This window comes from Pleurodeles waltl, chromosome 5 (assembly GCF_031143425.1).
Source record: "Pleurodeles waltl isolate 20211129_DDA chromosome 5, aPleWal1.hap1.20221129, whole genome shotgun sequence".
Lineage (NCBI taxonomy): Eukaryota > Metazoa > Chordata > Amphibia > Caudata > Salamandridae > Pleurodeles > Pleurodeles waltl.
The window spans coordinates 58994458-59012623 of record NC_090444.1 but is presented as its reverse complement, the minus strand read 5'-3'; the positions used below and the strand labels follow the sequence as shown (position 1 = coordinate 59012623).

Below are 18166 nucleotides of genomic sequence, written 5' to 3'. Positions count from 1 at the left end.
ACAGTGTCAGGCAGACATCAGGACTTCCTGTGATTTTTATTTCAGTACGCTGCCCACAGGGCGATAGAAAGAGTCCTGGTGGGGAGAAATGTGTCCTGGTTCTGCCCAGTGACAACCAATAACTCAAGTTCATCACTGGGCAGGAGCTTTTTTCTATATAGACATGCAAGCTCTGGAGCCCTCTTTGAGGATGAAGATAAAGATGATGATAGTCACAAGTCACCAAATATTCAAAAAAGTGTTAAAGACCTGGCTGGTCCCTTAAATATAAATTGAGCGGGTCTAGGCATAGTGAGTCTTGTCTCTCACTCATTCGTTCCACACATCATGCAATGATACATTGCAAGTTATTGGCGCGCCCTAAACCGCATGCACAACTCCCCAAAAAAACGCTTACAGGACACATTCCAACCAACCTTCTTCGAAGAAGGCATAACAAATGAAGTAGAAGTAGATGTTCGTCCCAGGAGCTGTGTGCTCTTTGAAAGAGGGCAATAAAGCACTCTACAAAGGCCACCACAATGTAGTACAGTATAGGAAGAGCAGCCATATATATATATATATATATATATATATATATATATATTTGTAGTTTTTATATAGCTTAAACTCGACCTGAAGGTATTGGAGCACTTTACATGAGCACCAGTTACATTACCCAAGGACACATTCACTTTTGTAGACACAGGGAGATTGGGTGAGTTGCCCAGAATCACAGGATGTTGAGCCGGCGCCGAGACTCGATTCTGGTTCCCTGGTGCCAAGGTCAGCAGCTCTGTCCCTAATGCCACATCCTCTCCCACATTCATTGCCAGATGCGATGACCTTCAACCAGAGCCAGCTGGTTGATGGCACCTGGTCGCACAATCTTTTTTGCCCCCCAACCCCACCATGACCTCCTCCTCGGATTCCCTCACTAGCTCCTGGCAAAAGTGCCCCTCATCTCTCCATAGCCCCTCTCTGATGTACATTTCATGTTTTTTAAAGCACTGATAAAGGCTGACTTTACTAACCCACTCAGCTATCCACATAAAACACAGATCTGGTCTTTGCAGCAGGCACATTAACCCTCTGAGCTACTTTATGGTGAGTCAAAACTGGCACTAGACAAAGCTCCATTTTCTCTGTCTATCAGGAACAATAATCATAAGAGTTATCTTGACATTTTGATTGCTGCCTGAAAGCTGGACGCACAAGGAACTCTGCTGCAAGTGCTTTTAAATTGTGTTACTGCTAAACACAGAGCCCCCCCAGTGGCCTCAATGCCCCCCCTTCAGTTCAGCGCCCAGTGAAGCTGCACCAGTCGCACTGCCCTAAATTCGCCCCTGCCTTCAATCGTGGACGTGGAACAAGCAGTTGTTTCTGTATTAAGGCCTCCTAAGCACAGCCTTGTTGCCTGGTCCTGGGATCCCATCTCCCTCGCCCGGCACCCACCAAGGCCTGCACAAATGGTAGAGCTACTGATTCAATCCAGCGCCTAGACCACAGATTACTCCAACAGAAACATGAGTTGTTGTTACCTGTGACTATTCAGGAAAGATGTACTTGGTGTAAGAACAGTGTCTCCAAGATGGGGGCAGAATGCTGTCGGCCTGGGGGAGCTTTACCCTGGTCTTCTGGTTCAGGGCTCTTCCGGTACAAGGGGTGGGGATAAGGTAAGGATTAGGGCGGGGATAAAGCTCTAGGAGTCGAGGTCACTGCGAGGGCGAGGTCTGCCTCAGGGTTAAGTTAGAATCAGAGTAAAAATGAAGGTCACAATAGAGTTTGTATGAGGTATGAGTGAGGTTCAAGAACAAGGCGGTGCCTTTCCATTTAACATTTATAACAAACGTGATTGGGCTACTGTCTGTCTTATTTCTATATCTTGTTAAAACGATAAACAAGTTGAAAAAACATTTTCAATAAATATAGTTTTCAATAAAATGGCCTAATCTTTCCACAGTGCAGTAAAATCTGAATTTCTCATTGAAACAGTTTTCAATACAAACATGCCAGTGGGATGTGCCCGGGGTGCAGTGCGCCTGATGACGCGTCGGGGTCTTGTGGGGGCTGCACTTGCTACTTCTGTCCTTCATCCGGGCGGTCCCCTCCAGGAGCAAACTCTTCCCTGGGGCTTTAGGGCTGTCTTACAAGCAATGCCCGCAAGAGAAGCGGGGAGCAGAGAACTATGCGGCTCCCCTTGTCCTGGCCTGAAGCGTTGCAACCACATCACCCGTGCCCCGGGCCGTGCCCCACACTGCAGGCCACAGGCAGTTTATTAAAAGCAGTGATACTTCAAGGATGCAAAGTACGGCCCGAGGGCTACATGCGGCCCCGGGTCAACAGCAATACTGGGCTGCTGCTTACTCAAATCGTTACTAGACTTAAACAAGCATTGTTAAAGCCAAGAGGTCCCTGTCTGATAAACCAGGAGCGGCAGATGACAGTGGCGGCACGTCCTTAAGGGCGGAGGGGCCACGCCCTCCCACCCCATGAAGAGTGTCTGTCAGACTGAACAAAGGTCAGCCTGACAGACACTCTTCATGTTCAGGTCAGGCAGCCAGGAGCAGACATGCGCGATTTGCGCAGACTCCTGGCTGCCTGAGCTGAACTTTGCTGGGCTGAGGAGATCACAGCTCCTATGGGCGTGACCTCCTCGGCCCAGCAAAGGTGCCTCGAGGCCCTCCCCTGGGTGACGAGGAAAGCGTCACCAATTGACACTCTCCCTGGGCGCTTCAGTTTAAGCCCTGAAGTGCCCAGGGCGAGTGTCAATCAGTGACACTTCTCACAGAGTGGGGTGGGGTCAGCTGTCTCACTGACCCCGTCCCACTCTGTGACGAGGCTGGGACCTGCTTCCCTCTTAGGTCAGCCAATGAGGGAAGGCAGCAGTCCCAACCCTCCTGGGACCTGGAGGCTAAAGGTAAGTGTGTATGTATGTGTGTTATGTTTTACATTGAATGTTTGGTGCGCGCGTGCATGTTTGAGTGTTATGAGTGTTGTTAATGGATGTGCGTGCGTGCGTGTGTGTGTGTGAAAGAATGAATGTGTGTGATCTTGTAAAATGAATGTTTGGTGCGTGCATGTTTGAATGGAATGAGTGTTGTTAATGGATGAGCGTGCGTGCGTGTCTGTGTGTGAAAGAAAGAGTCTGTGTGTGTGTTTGTGTGTGTGTGTGTGTGCCCCGCCCGCCCCCCACCCAAAGCTGCCGGCCGCCACTGGCAGATGATAAAGTGACCATGGACAGAACAGCAGAACTCTAAGGGGCAGCACACCACACACACATTCTAATCTCATCTAAATCCAAGTAATTTAACGATAGTAAACTATGAATTAATGCGTCTGATATTTTAAATTTCATAAAGGAGGGAAAGTAAAAGTTCAGCACCACTCGGAGCCAGCCAGGAAATGAACCTGGCATCTTCTGATCCGCAGTCAGATGCGTTAGCAGCACAACACAGGGAATCATGGGAGATTGAGGGGGGAACCTAGAGGCATCATGGGTCGTGTAGTTCAAACTCCGAGAACAAAAGTAGCAAACAGTCAAATCCTGATGTGTAAGGATGAACTAAAATATCCCACAGAATGCACGAGCAGTGAAGGCCTGAACAATGTTACCACCATTCTGCCTTCTCGGTGGAGGCAACAAGGAGGACTTTTCCAACAGAGTGCACGTGCACAGAGTGCGGAGACGCTCCAGTCACACAATCCGCTCCAACCAGTAGGAACAGGCGTCAGACATGCGTTAACATAACAGCTTTCAGTTATTTTATGTTTCTAGATCAGGGCCCCTTACACTTCTAAGAGCCTCTTAGATTAGCAGAATTCACAACCATTTACGTTAACATATAAAGTACTCGTCCATTGCCAAAAAAGGTAGTTATCTGTTCACAATTTAAACAAAAGTTGGCTCAAGATCCTGTGATTGTGGAGAAATCACTTAATCTCCCGGTGTCTACAAAACATACAAATGTATCATTGTGTAGTGTAGGTGGTGCTCGTGTAAAGTGCTGAAATACCTTTGGGTTGAGTTTGCGCTATATAAAACCTTTTTTTTTTAATTAAACAATAAGAGCCTGTAGAGGGAGCTGCAGCACTCCTAATGTGTGGCGGACTGGTCACCATTTAAACAAGCATTTGCAATGCAATGGGTCTCGCATTTGCTTGTGTTAGAGCTATTGTCATGGCTAATTCATAACTGAACTTTTCTTGCCACATAAATTGGTCAACCATGCCTCATAATTTGTTTTTTTCTATCCACATCATTCCAGTGGCCCTGCATTTAACTCAGGCACATCAATCCACCTTCTTCCTCTATCTGCAGCCAAAAATGAAAATATTGCAGTTTAGCATCCTAATTTAAATCAGCCGTGCTAATTCCATTCTACAGTGTGAAGATATAAGGAGACATGCAAGCTGTCGGCACAGCAAAGGATGCTGCTATCCATCATGCAAGCACATGGCTCCTGTCATTGTCGTGCTGTAGGGCTCAAAGTCGGTCCCACACATGAAGTATCAGCGAGCCCTTGCCCTACCTTATGATTCCTTAATGTCAAAGACGATTAATCAGCTAGGGTGGCATCTGTCTAAGGTGCAGCCATGGCACACTCTCACAAAATTCTGAAGAAATTAAATTTGAATAGGTTAGAAAATTACGTCTTTACGAAAACTGTGATCAAAACATTCTATGTTTTGGATTTTAACATTCTTTGCCATGGCACACGTGTTACGGTGTATATGTATGTACAGTGTTCAGCTCAAGGGGAAAGAATATTAGAGTGTGCGTGTGTAACTTACTCAAAAGCCACATAGAAAGACAAGCATTTGCAATGCAACGGGTCTCGCATTTGCTCGAGTTAGAGCTATTAGCTTTGTAAACTCCTAACCGGACTTTTCTTGCCACGCAAATGAAAAAAAAATGCAGCGCGATCGCGCTATGGAAATCCCAGCGGATCGCGCTGCGTTTTTTTTTCTTTTCATTTGTGTGGCAAGAAAAGTCCGGTTAGGAGTTTACTAATAGCTCTAACTCGAGCAAATGCGAGACCAGTTGCATTGCAAATGCTTGTTTCTTCTTCTTTTTTCAACCATTTGACTACAAAACTACCTGAGTCATGGTAAGCAGACTTACAAAACCCACAAAGCCGCAATCTAATGCAAATCTAATGAGCAGCACGGTGCAGATGTCATTAGACAAAAGAATGTCTTCTAACCACAGCTCGCGGGTTCAAATGTCTTTTTGTTAGAAGGGGGTGGGAGGGTGAATCACCATCTCCTTCAACCCCGCTTCGTCGGGTTGGCGGTCTAAATGAGGTTGCTCATTAACTGGTCTTTTCTTTCAGACATCCCTCCACTCTTTGTAACACGTGGCTTTTATAATACTTATAGTTAGATAACTTTCATGTTTCTGTGTTGTCAATCATAAAACACATGACTTTTCCACTTTCATATGGGCTGATACAGGGGTCAAAGTGCATAAAACGAGTTAGAGCAATTAGCTTTGTAAACTCATAACCACACAAATGAAAATAAGTAAAACGCTATGTAAAATGCGATTGTGCTCGGTTTTTCCTTTTACAATTTCAGTACGATCGCGCTGCATTTTACATAGAGCGATTGCGCTGCATTTTACATAGAGCGATCGCGCTGCATTTTACATAGAGCGATCGCGCTGCATTTTACATAGAGCGATTGCGCTGCATTTGTTTCTCTTTTCATTTGTGTGGCAATAAAAGTCTGGTTAGGAGTTTACAACGCTAATAGCTCTAACTCGAGCAAATGCGAGACCCGTTGCATTGAAAAGGAGAGATGCGCAGGAAATGTATGCAGAGTCCGAGAGCACATGCTCTGAATGCGCCCAGTTCAGCTGCTTATTGGTATAACTGGGGCAAGGGGCGGGGCTTCTGTTGCAGCCCCAGGACTGAACAATGAAGGTGGTGACTCTCCGTTGCCACAGCAATAAAACACCACAAACTACAACCACATGAATGCATATCTCTCACATGTAACCCTTGTAAAAATAAACAAGAAATACCGCACCACTTCACTGTATGATTATGTAGCCCTGTAGATTAAACAGACCTCACTGGAAGCAGGCTCGCTTGTTTCCATAATGGCGAGTCGATCCGTCAGCCTTGAACTATTACGCTTACATTAATGCCCTGTGGATTGAAGACAGGCGTCTTTATTACTGCGCTTAAGAAAACACCCCCTGGCCACTGCATGTTCACATGAAAGCGTTATAGATACAAGCATTTGGAATGCAATGGTCTCTTGTTTGCTCGAGTTAGAGCTCTTAGCGTTGTAAATTACTGACTGGACTTTTCTTGCCACACAGACTGAAAATAACAAGAAGAAAAGAGCGAGGGTGAGCTGGCCCTGGAAAAGCCCCCACTGCTGTTGGTTTATGTTTACAGAGGGAGCTGGTGGGGAGGAGGGGCTGGTTATGCACCCACAGTGTAAGACAAACAGGCCCATACTGAAAGAAAAAGTCCCATTCAGAAGAGATAAACAGGACATAGCGTAACTAGACAGTAGTTTGTGCTGCTACCAAAGAGAAAAAAGGCAGGACAAAGAGGCAGAACTGACCACTAGCAAGCAAGGATTTTTGAAGGACACTGCAACTAACTAATCAAATAGCTTTGTACCACAGTATAAGTATACAACACGTCGAACGCTAACGCTCGACCTAAAAAACTCTCAACTGAACACATATTGGAAATGTTTTTCGAAAAACCCACAATGCAGATGGACATCTTATTAGAATTAACAAAAAAGTAATTCACCTGAGGAGTACATCAGCATCAATAGCATTAGAAAATATATGCTTCTGATGTCCTGTATTCTTTTTTTCAGGATATTGTGCATTCCATGCAAAGCAAACCTCAGAGCCTGAGCGGAAACACTGCAATAGAGCGCGTAGTGCTTCAAATAATACTGTTTTTGAAAAGCAAATTAAAAAAATAGCACTAGCTGAAAACTACACAATTATAGTCATTACGTATGCTCTACAGGAACATTACGGCATCTGGATGTTTAAAGTATAAAATGTACAATTTGCTTATCTTCTTGTGACGAGACTTTCTTGATCATACTGGAAGGTAATAAATGCAAATTTTTACTGTTTTACGCCTTTCTTCTTCAAAAATTCTTACAACCTACAAACTATAGGACTATCACAAACTAGGAAAGTAAGTCAAGCTGATGCATGATGACGCCCACATAAAAAATTCATGTGATGTGTGGAGAACCCCCACAAAAATAGGCAATCTGTATTGCTGGCATTCTGACACGGCTATTTTTAAATGTATACATTTGGAACTGACAACATCAAAGCTGCTCCTCAGTCATACCAAACTTGGGAAGGATTAATGTGACGATCCCCCGCTTGACAGATGCGGAGGCTGATAAACTGCTTGTTCAAGGGCCCTTGTAGCTTTCATTTCCTGACTACAACACACGTCATTCGCAACAGAGGACCTTACGGGGTGTGACTGAGCCAGCCCCATGTTTTCAGCTATCCTGCTGGGGTCTTGCAGGCCGCATTCTCAAACGCAACTAAATGAACTGCTGAATAAAAGAAGCGCGCTTAGTAACCCCAGGAGCAGATCTAGCAGTTTTGTTAACTTACCTGCACCTCAGAAAAGCGCACCAACTTTAAAAATACCGGGATGCATTTGTTTGCCTTTTCGTATGTTGTCAAAAATACTCTGAGGGTTCAGGGTGCCAATATCTTTTAAGAATGAATGAACAGGCTACGTTTGTGACAAATGTAATATTTTACACCCTAGTCGTATATGTATGGTGTTAGTATTATTAATTATTAAGAACCTCCATCATTGCTTGTTAGAATTAAAATCCCACTGTGTTAGCTCCAAACACATGGTCGCATCCCATCTCACGCCTGTGTAATAGGAAAGCCCTCATTTTCACATCTAGCAACTCAATCTACGCGGAATATTTATTACAGCTTTAATATCCCAGAGGGAAAGCTCCTGTCTGGCAAACACACACAGACCAACAGCCCCAGGAAAAGCAGTTTCTGCGCTTACAGCATTTTCCAGGACATACGTGGGGCATCTAAATAAAAAAAAAAAGTCACAACAGGCATCGCTTGCAGCCAACGGTTTCCAGAGGCAGGAGGCAAAGACACATAAATAGCGCATTTAACGCTTCGTACAATTGCACGGAGCACACACTGTGCGCCTCGCATTTGCTTTCTGCAGGACAGAACAGCACCACCCACCATCTATTTACTCCTCACAAACTATAGTTCCCTGCTTCTGTGCGAGACGGAGGCCTTGGCTGGTCTTGGAGAAACATCACATCACGCATTGTAGTGTGCACTGCAAGAAAACGTGCACAAATACCTCAGTCTCCGTTCTATCTTACCTTTTGTGCACAGGAAAGAAGGGAAGGGCAGAGAGAAAGCTGTTGAAAAATATAGCAGTGGCCCGACGCCTGATTGCTTCATCCCGCCACTGAGGGAACACTTAGTAAATTGTGAAAAGAGCTGATTGGTCAGGGCTGTTTAAGCAGCAGACCAAAAACAAGTTAATTGTCCTCTTTTGACAACAGCGCCCGAGAGCAATATGAAAACGAGTTAGAGCTATTAGCAGTTGTAAAACTCCCAACCAGATTTTTCTTGCCACATTAAATGGAAAAAAAGAGCGCAATTGCGCTGCTACAGTTCACTCGTAGTGAAACCTATCGGCAAAAGTGCAATTATCTACGCAACTGGCAAAAGTGCAATTAACTATGTAACAGGGTCGATGTCATGCAAAGCGCTCGATTTCTGCCAAGCGAGATCACGCTGCGAAAAAAGATAATAAAAAGTAGTTCACAAACCAGATGGAAAACAGTGAGCCTCGTATGTTTTCAGTACTTCGTTGCTGCGCTCGAGGAGGGCTAACCACCAGAAAAGGCATGACGGATGCATGCCTTCCACTAATGAAAGCAAGCAGATTTTAAAAAGCAAGCCCACGAACCAATGAAAGACACTGACATGACATGGACGGGGCTTCGAGCCCTTTTCTAACTACTAAAGCGGCTCGCAAGCAACACGCATTCGCAAGCGCATGCGAAGCAGGGCTTGACCCTAAAAAGTAGTCCCAAAACAATAGTTAAAAATGGGCTGCTGCATAACTTTATAGTACTTGGCCGGTGCTCTCAGGGAGGGCTAAGGACTGGAAGAAGCATGACGGAAGCATGCCCTTGTCAAATGGGGCGAAGAAAACATGGAGCGACGAAGGTGCCAGCACATAGGAAGCATATGGACGGGCTGTAAGACCAGAAATAAGTACAGCATGTCTAGGTTCGAAGACAGTGCATGTGCACCGTCTAGAGCCGAGACCTAAAAAGATGTTAGATAAACAGGTATGCATTTATTTAAAGGATAATTGAAGTTAAAGAAAGGAAGTAACTGAATTGTCCTTCACTGCTTAATTTTAGGAACACCTTCATTTTTGAAGACATCTTGCAACAAAAATGTAAAAATATGATAAAGACCATTCAGCATTCAAAAGCTATACTTCATTAACATGCAGAATCATTCCACCTTAGTACATCAGATTATATCAGAACATTTTAAATGTATTGTTTTTACAAATGAATTTAAAAACATTTATTCTTGCCACCCCCTCACTGACAACAATGCCAATAGTGAACTAAGAGGTACGTGAGATGTCATGTGCACTCTTTTGGGCGGCCTGGGTTCCCTTGATACATGAACAACATTAGAGTTTATTAAAAACAAACACAGAAGAAGGTTTTGTACAGCGCACATCCTGAAGTGTTGTGTTTAGAGATCCTCTTATATGTGATAATGATGAAAATGGAGGGCATGTGAAATAAAAGAATTGCCTAGGGTCACACAATTTGGTTATGTGGGGAAGCCTGGAATAATAACAGGTTTTCTGGTTGCACATGTGCAATTCAGCCACTAAATGTGTATAAGCTTCACTTCCTCTAAAACCACCTTACCACTAACCGGCCCCAACCACCATCCTGCTGGCATTAATGCGGCCCTTTCTCACATCACAGATAAAACTTTTTGGCCCCTAGGAAAATGCTTGCGAGTACCCATGGTTTAAAAAGAGGCTGTGCTAACTTTAAAGCTCCGTGCAGCTGCCCCCCGACTATGGTTCAAAAGTGATGTTTACATGCCCAACCCCAAAGTCAGCTTTAGGGGGGGTGACTGGTGCAGCCACACAGGCGCTGACCTGCCTGGATACCCTCTTGAATGATTAGTCCTGCTGTATATATACAAGTTGATTAATTGATTGATTGATCTGGATGGGGCACTGACCTCGGGGTGGGGGGTGCTGTGGTGAACATTAACTTTCAATTTTAAAGCACCTGCTGAAGAGTTCCTTGTGAGTCCAGCTTTCAGGCAGCAATAAAATGTGAAGATAACTTTTGTAATTAATGTTCCTGCTACAGAGAGAGATCAGAGTTGTGTCTAGCGGCCGTTTTGACGCCATAAAGTAGCGCAGTGTTAATGTGCCTGCTGCAAAGAACAGATCTGTATTTTGTGTGGATAGCTGAGTAGACTAGCAAAGCCAGCCTTTACCAGCGCTTTGAAACAAATGAAATGTATGTGAGAGAGGCGCTATGGAGAGATGAGGGGCACTTTTGCCCGTTGTAGTGAGCGAATCCGAGAAGGAGGTCATGGGTGGGGGCTCCAATAATAATTGTCACGCCGGCCGCCACCAGCGCTAAAGCCGGCCCTGTCCAACACGCCTAAACCCCCCCAAAGCACCCCCTCGACCACACACACACACCCCTGACCTGTGGATGGCTTTATAATTCAAACAGCAGCCGGAGAGGCTTTGTCAAGAAGCCAATGCTTGTTAATTCATTGAAACCACATGTGTAAAATACCGCATTTCAAATACCGCCGCGTGTGGAATAAGACCTCTGTAAAGGTGGTTGATAAGGGGGCACCCCTAAAATAGCGTATGACGTCCCACTTTGTTCAGACCATGGTGTAAGGCGCTATTCCCAGTGGTCAGGGACCTTCCCCTTACACGGTCACCGCCCCTTTGACCGTGAGAGAAAAACATCTGCCAGCCCCCCCCCTCCCCCCACCCAAACGTCCATCACACAAGGAACATTTGTTCTGACATTCCTGGAGGTGGACCCACAGTTTGGGCTTCTTGTCTCCAGGAGTGACATAACTAAAGACAGGACCGCCGCGGCGGCGTGACACACCGATATGCCGCCCTGGGCCACCGCCCACCGTGTTCCTAGGAGCCATTTCATGGGCTAAGGACGGCCCAGAACCACTGGGGCAAGTTTAGGGCGGCCCAGCTGCCGCCCGCAGTAGGGTGGGAGGCAGGTCGGGGGTCGGTAGTCACACTGCAAGTGACCCAAGGCCTGCTTGTCTCAAAGGTCTGGAAAAGCATCTCTGCCAAGCGGACAGACCTGGTCCAAGCTGGCATCGCCTCGGTGGCCGGAGGACCCTGCTGGTGCCCCTACGCCCTCCAGCCTGCAGTGCTAGCGCCTCGAAGCTGAGCCCAGATAGCGTCAACGCTATCTGAATACAAATCAGAAAATAAAACGAAGTAGTTAATCCCGCGTCGTGGTCGCATTAAATGCCCTTCCAACCCTTTCATGGGCACAACTACAGCCGACAGGGGGCAGGGGACTTCTCACAGCTGCCAAATATCCAACTTTTGCGAGTTTTAAACTATCTCTTCTGTCAGGGTAATTTTCTACGTCAAGTAAATCAATTAATTCCTGTCCATAATTGCCCCTTAAATGATTACATAGCGTTTAAAGCCACCGTGTGCCCTTTTAATACCCCCTCTGGATAGTAAAGAGCCCGTCCCCCCTTTTATCTGCGATGGACCCGGACCATTTCTTATTGCCCCCCCAGTCAGATTTTGAACTCAGCGATGAAGAAAGCACTGCCCGGTGCCCCTCAGCCCCCACTCTTGAGTCAGAGGGAAGCACCGGGGTCACTCTCACCTGACCCCGGTAATGGGGTGAACCTCCCAGCGCAGACTGAACCCCTGGTGCTCCGAGCACACACCCCCTTCCCCCCTAAAACTGCTGCGGGGGGGAAACCCCGCGTGGAACAGACACAGATGCGGACCCCCGGGGGCAGTGACTAGGAGGATTGTTGAGGGAGGGGCGGGGCCTCGTGACCCACAGCCCCCCCTCGCCCAGCAATGGTGACACAGATCTGTAATTGTGTTACTTTACGTCACTTTACACACAGCAGCTCTGAGATCGGCAGCAGCCCCGATCCTGCTAAGGATGCAGGAATGTGTGAGAGAATCTGAACAACCCTCAGTGTGAAGAATCGTGGTTACCGCCAACAAAGAGTGCACTAAGTGCACACGAACAGTGCACACAAAGTATACAGAAAGTGAACACAAAGCACACACAAAGAGTGCACAAAGTGCACACATACAGTGCACACAAAGCATACACAAAGGGCACACAAAGAGTGCACACAAAGCATACAGAAAGTGCACACAAAGCACACACAAAGTGCACTCAAAGTGCACACAAACAGTATACACCAAGCATATCCAAAGTGTACACAAAGAGTGCACAATAGGCATGCACAAAGTGCACACAGACAGTGCACACAAAGCGTACAGAAAGTGCACACGAAGAGTGCACAATAAGCATACACAAAGTGCACACAAATAGTGCACACAAAGCATGCAGAAAGTGCACACTAAGCACACACAAAGCACACACAAAGTGCACACAAAGAGTGCACACAGCATATACAAAGTGCACACAAAGAGTGCACAATAAGCATATCCAAAGTGTACACAAAGAGTGCACAATAGGCATGCACAAAGTGCACACAGACAGTGCACACAAAGCGTACAGAAAGTGCACATAAAGCACGCACAAAGTGCACACAAACAGTGCACAATAGGCATGCACAAAGTGCACACAAAGAGTGCAAAATAAGCATATAGAAAGTGCACACAAAGAGTGCACAATAAGCATATCCAAAGTGTACACAAAGAGTGCACAATAGGCATGCACAAAGTGCACACAGACAGTGCACACAAAGCGTACAGAAAGTGCACATAAAGCACACACATATGCACACAAACAGTGCACACCAAACATATACAAAGTGCACACGAAGAGTGCAAAATAAGCATACACAAAGTGCACACAAATAGTGCACACAAAGCATACAGAAAGTGCACACTAAGCACACACAAAGCACACACAAAGTGCACACAAAGAGTGCACACAGCATATACAAAGTGCACACAAAGAGTGCACACCAAGCATATCCAAAGTGTACACAAAGAGTGCACAATAGGCATGCACAAAGTGCACACAGACAGTGCACACAAAGCGTACAGAAAGTGCACATAAAGCACACACAAAGTGCACACAAACAGTGCACACCAAGCATATACAAAGTGCACACGAAGAGTGCACAATAAGCATACACAAAGTGCACACAAATAGTGCACACAAAGCGTACAGAAAGTGCACACTAAGCACACACAAAGTGCACACAAAGAGTGCACACAGCATATACAAAGTGCACACAAAGAGTGCACAATAAGCATATACAAAGTGCACACAGACAGTGCACACAAAGCGTACAGAAAGTGCACATAAAGCACACACAAAGTGCACACAAAAAGTGCACACCAAGCATATACAAAGTGCACACAAAGAGTGCACAACAGGCATGCACAAAGTGCACACAGACAGTGCACACAAAGCGTATAGAAAGTGCACATAGAGCACACACAAAGTGCACACAAACAGTGCACACCAAGCATATACAAAGTGCACATGAAGAGTGCACAAAAAACATGCACATAGTGCACATAAATAGTGCACACAAAGCATACAGAAAGTGCACACAAAGCACACACAAAGTGAACACACAGAGTGCACACAAAGAGTGCACACAGCATATACAAAGTGCACACAAAGAGTACACAATAAGCATACACAAAGTGCACACAGACAGTGCACACAAAGCGTACAGAAAGTGCACATAAAGCACACACAAAGTGCACACAAACCGTGCACACCAAGCATATACAAAGTGCACACAAAGAGTGCACAATAGGCATACACAAAGTGCACACAAATAGTGCACACAAAGTATACAGAAAGTACACACAAAGTGCACACAAAGAGCACACACAAAGGGCACACAAACAGTGCACACAAAGCATACAGAAAGTGCAGACAAAGCACACACACAGTGCACACAAAGAATGTACACAAAGCACACGAAGAGCGCACACGAAGAGCGCACACAAAGGGCACACAAAGAGTGCACACCAAGCATCTACAAAGTGCACAGAAAGAGTGCACAATAAGCATACAGAAAGTGCACACAAACAGTGCACACAAAGCGTACAGAAAGTACACACAAAGTGCACACAAAGAGCACACACAAAGCACACACAAAGTGCACACAAAGAGTGCACGCCACGCATACACAAAGTGCACACAGAGTGCACACAAAGTGTTTACAATCTGCATAGAGAGCGTGCACACGAAGCATACACAAAGAGTGCACACTAAGTGCACGTAAGGTGGACACAAAGAGTGCACAGAAAGCATAAACAAAGTGTACACAAAGCATACACAAAGTGCACACAAAGAGTACACAAAAAGCATGCACATAGTGCACACAAATAGTGCACACAAAGCATACAGAAAGTGCACACAAAGCACACACAAAGTGAACACACAGAGTGCACACAAAGAGTGCACACAGCATATACAAAGTGCACACAAAGAGTACACAATAAGCATACACAAAGTGCACACAGTCAGTGCACACAAAGCATACAGAAAGTGCACATAAAGCACACACAAAGTGCACACAAACCGTGCACACCAAGCATATACAAAGTGCACACAAAGAGTGCACAATAGGCATACACAAAGTGCACACAAATAGTGCACACAAAGCATACAGAAAGTACACACAAAGTGCACACAAAGAGCACACACAAAGGGCACACAAACAGTGCACACAAAGCATACAGAAAGTGCAGACAAAGCACACACACAGTGCACACAAAGAATGTACACAAAGCACACACAAAGTGCACACGAAGAGCGCACACAAAGGGCACACAAAGAGTGCACACCAAGCACCTACAAAGTGCACACAAAGAGTGCACAATAAGCATACAGAAAGTGCACACAAACAGTGCACACAAAGCGTACAGAAAGTACACACAAAGTGCACACAAAGAGCACACACAAAGCACACACAAAGTGCACACAAAGGGTGCACGCCACGCATACACAAAGTGCACACAAAGTGTTTACAATCTGCATAGAGAGCGTGCACACAAAGCATACACAAAGAGTGCACACAAAGTGCACGTAAGGTGGACACAAAGAGTGCACAGAAAGCATACACAAAGTGTACACAAAGCATACACAAAGTGCACACAAAGAGTACACAAAAAGCACACCAAAGCGCACACAAACAGTGCACACAAAACATACACAAAGTGCACACAAGGAGTGCACAGAAAGCATACACAAAGTGCATACAAAGAGTGTACACAAAGCATACACAAAGCGGACACAAACCACACACAAAGCGTAGATAAAATGTACACAAAGCATACACAGTGTAGACGGACTGCACACACAACACACAAAACACTGACCCCCCCCAAACACCCCCCATGCATGTGCTTGTTGAGTTTCACAATATATCTACACACACATGCAACTTACAGGGAGGTTATGTGTGTTTTCATTGCAAATGGTCAGAAAACCCTTCAGCTGGACTGTAAGCAGGAGAGGGGGCGAGTGGACAGTGTGGCCAGGGGCCATCTGGGGCTCACGGGACTCTTACCTTAACCGAACAAGACTTTATCAAAGCCTGCAGCGCCCTGAAGCGGCAGAAAGGTAGCGCATATGACCTTCTAAAAATACACAAAAATGATTTTAAAATACTAACTAAATAACAAATAACGAGTTACCTTAATTGTATACTAAATAAATACATCATTTTGTTTACAAAAAAAATATGAAAGGGCCGAGAGGCAATTTATTTCACCGAGAGCAGAATTTTAGATTTCTTCTTCTGTTCGTCCGTCCGTCGGTCCCCAACATCCACCCTGAAACACCTCCCCTTCACCCCGGGTACCTTAAGGCGCATAACTCACTGAGGCCTCTAGGCGCCTCGGTGCGCTACTACGCGCCATCGGCTGCAGAGGCCGGATGTGGTGTCCTCACCTGGCATCCCGAAGACTGACATGACGGGGTAGAAGAGGCGCTGCACGGTCCGGATCCAGGGCTCCTCCATCTTCGGGACCGGCCCCCACAAGGTGTGCCCCACTCTAGCGCAGAGTGTCGAGCGCCTAATGTCCGCTCTGCTCCTCTCCCCCGGAATCCCACCTCCCCAGTCCCTCTCTGCCCCTCTCTGTTTCTCCCTCTTCTATTGCCCCTAGCGCCCACCCGGCCCGCCTCCCGTTGCTGTCCCGTCCTCCTGCCCTCTAGTTCCTGCACCGTCCTCTCCCCACTGAACCTCTCCCCCCTCTGTTCACTGCTCTCCTTCTCCCCTCCAATATATCACCTTTCAGGGTGTCTCCGCCTCGCCCTGGATTGGTGGGGCCAGGCTGGGGAGATACCATCACCGGTGGTATGTGGGGGCCCCAGAGGCTAGAGATAACCGCTTGAAACCCCCCCCAAGGACACTAGTGCAAGCAGACACCTGTTCCTCGGCAGGGTAAGGGTCTCTCGGGGGTGGCTACAGTCCCTCCTCGCAGGGCTGCGGATCTAGTGTGAGTGTAAGCGAACTCTGCCAGGCCGCTGGGTACCCGGGCAGCAGCTCCATCATTTACAAGTAATTGCCGCCATTACTGAGGTGAGCCCATCAGGGCCGTGGTAAAGATGCCAAGGGGCCTAACGCAAGTTAGGAAAGTCGTCCTCCTACCACAGGGTTTGATAGAAATGAGCAACTATAATTTAGGACGAGGAGGCCTCTGAGGCCCGGTGCAGCTGCACCTGTTGCACTGTGGATAGCTATGCCCCTGGAGTCTGTAACTTTAAGTCCTGGCGTGCTCCACAGATGACACATGCCAGGATGTCACAAGTTCACAGGTGAAGTACCTGCAAGGGGTCTGCCCTGGAGCTAAGGTGCTGACCCTGGGTGTCTCTCAAACCCAGGCTGGCACAGGGCACCGTGACGTCACGGCTAGGATACAAGAAATATGTGAAGATCTAAGACGCCACACAACAGCAGGATGCCCTTGAGGCGTGCAAAGTTCTACCTCTCTCACCCGCAAGCTCTTTTTATTCTGCGGTTTGTACCGGCAGGACAAGAGGGTGGGCCTCTCAGCCCCTTTAAAACTGTTGCGAAATAATAGGAATAATATTATTAAGAACTGCGGTCTCGTTTCCAAGTAGCAAAGATGAAGATGTTTAGGTTACCTGGAAATAAACAGTGCATGGGTTTTTAACTGTTACTAGCACTCGTGAAGAATTGTTACCTCTCGGTAGAGAAAAACTACTCCAAGGCCTAAGGAAACAACAGGAAACTCCACTAAGTACTGGTGACCTAAGAAACTCCAACCGTGCAAGGCTTCCCTCACGCAGTAGCAACTGTGAGGTCCCCAGGCACCAAAAACATCTCTTACCTCTTCCTACAAGCAGACACATGGCACAGCGGAAAACATGACAAAACATGATGTACCACAGCAGCAAACACAGCCCCACACAATGATCTCCATCCCACACATACAAACAAGACATGATGTACCACAGCACCAACACAGCCTGCACAAGGATCTAACACTCTCCACTCCCACACGTACAAACGAGACATGATGTACCACAGCACCAACACAGCCCTGCACAGGGATACAACACTTCTCCACTCCCACACATACAAACAAGACATGATGTACCACAGCAGCAAACACAGCCCCACACAATGATCTCCATCCCACACGTACAAACAAGACATGATGCACCACAGCACCAACACAGCCCTGCACAAGGATCTAACACTCTCCATCCCACACGTACAAACAAGACATGATGTACCACAGCACCAACACAGCCCTGCACAAGGATCTAACACTCTCCACTCCCACACATACAAACAAGACATGATGTACCACAGCACCAACACAGCCTGCACAAGGATCTAACACTCTCCACTCCCACACATACAAACAAGACATGATGTACCACAGCACCAACA

At 46.5% G+C, this 18166-nt stretch overlaps 1 protein-coding gene across 1 annotated transcript in view; it reads right to left on the bottom strand.

Annotated features, from left to right (window-relative positions):
- Window positions 1–16428, bottom strand: part of LOC138296984 (probable G-protein coupled receptor 139) — a 105664-nt gene extending 89236 nt beyond the window's left edge. Inside the window, exon 1 of the mRNA XM_069236501.1 lies at window positions 16195–16428. Within this exon, the coding sequence (XP_069092602.1) occupies window positions 16195–16264 (70 nt within the window). The 5' untranslated portion in view covers window positions 16265–16428. The remainder of the gene's footprint in view (window positions 1–16194) is intronic.
- Between the last annotated feature and the right edge of the window lie 1738 nt (window positions 16429–18166).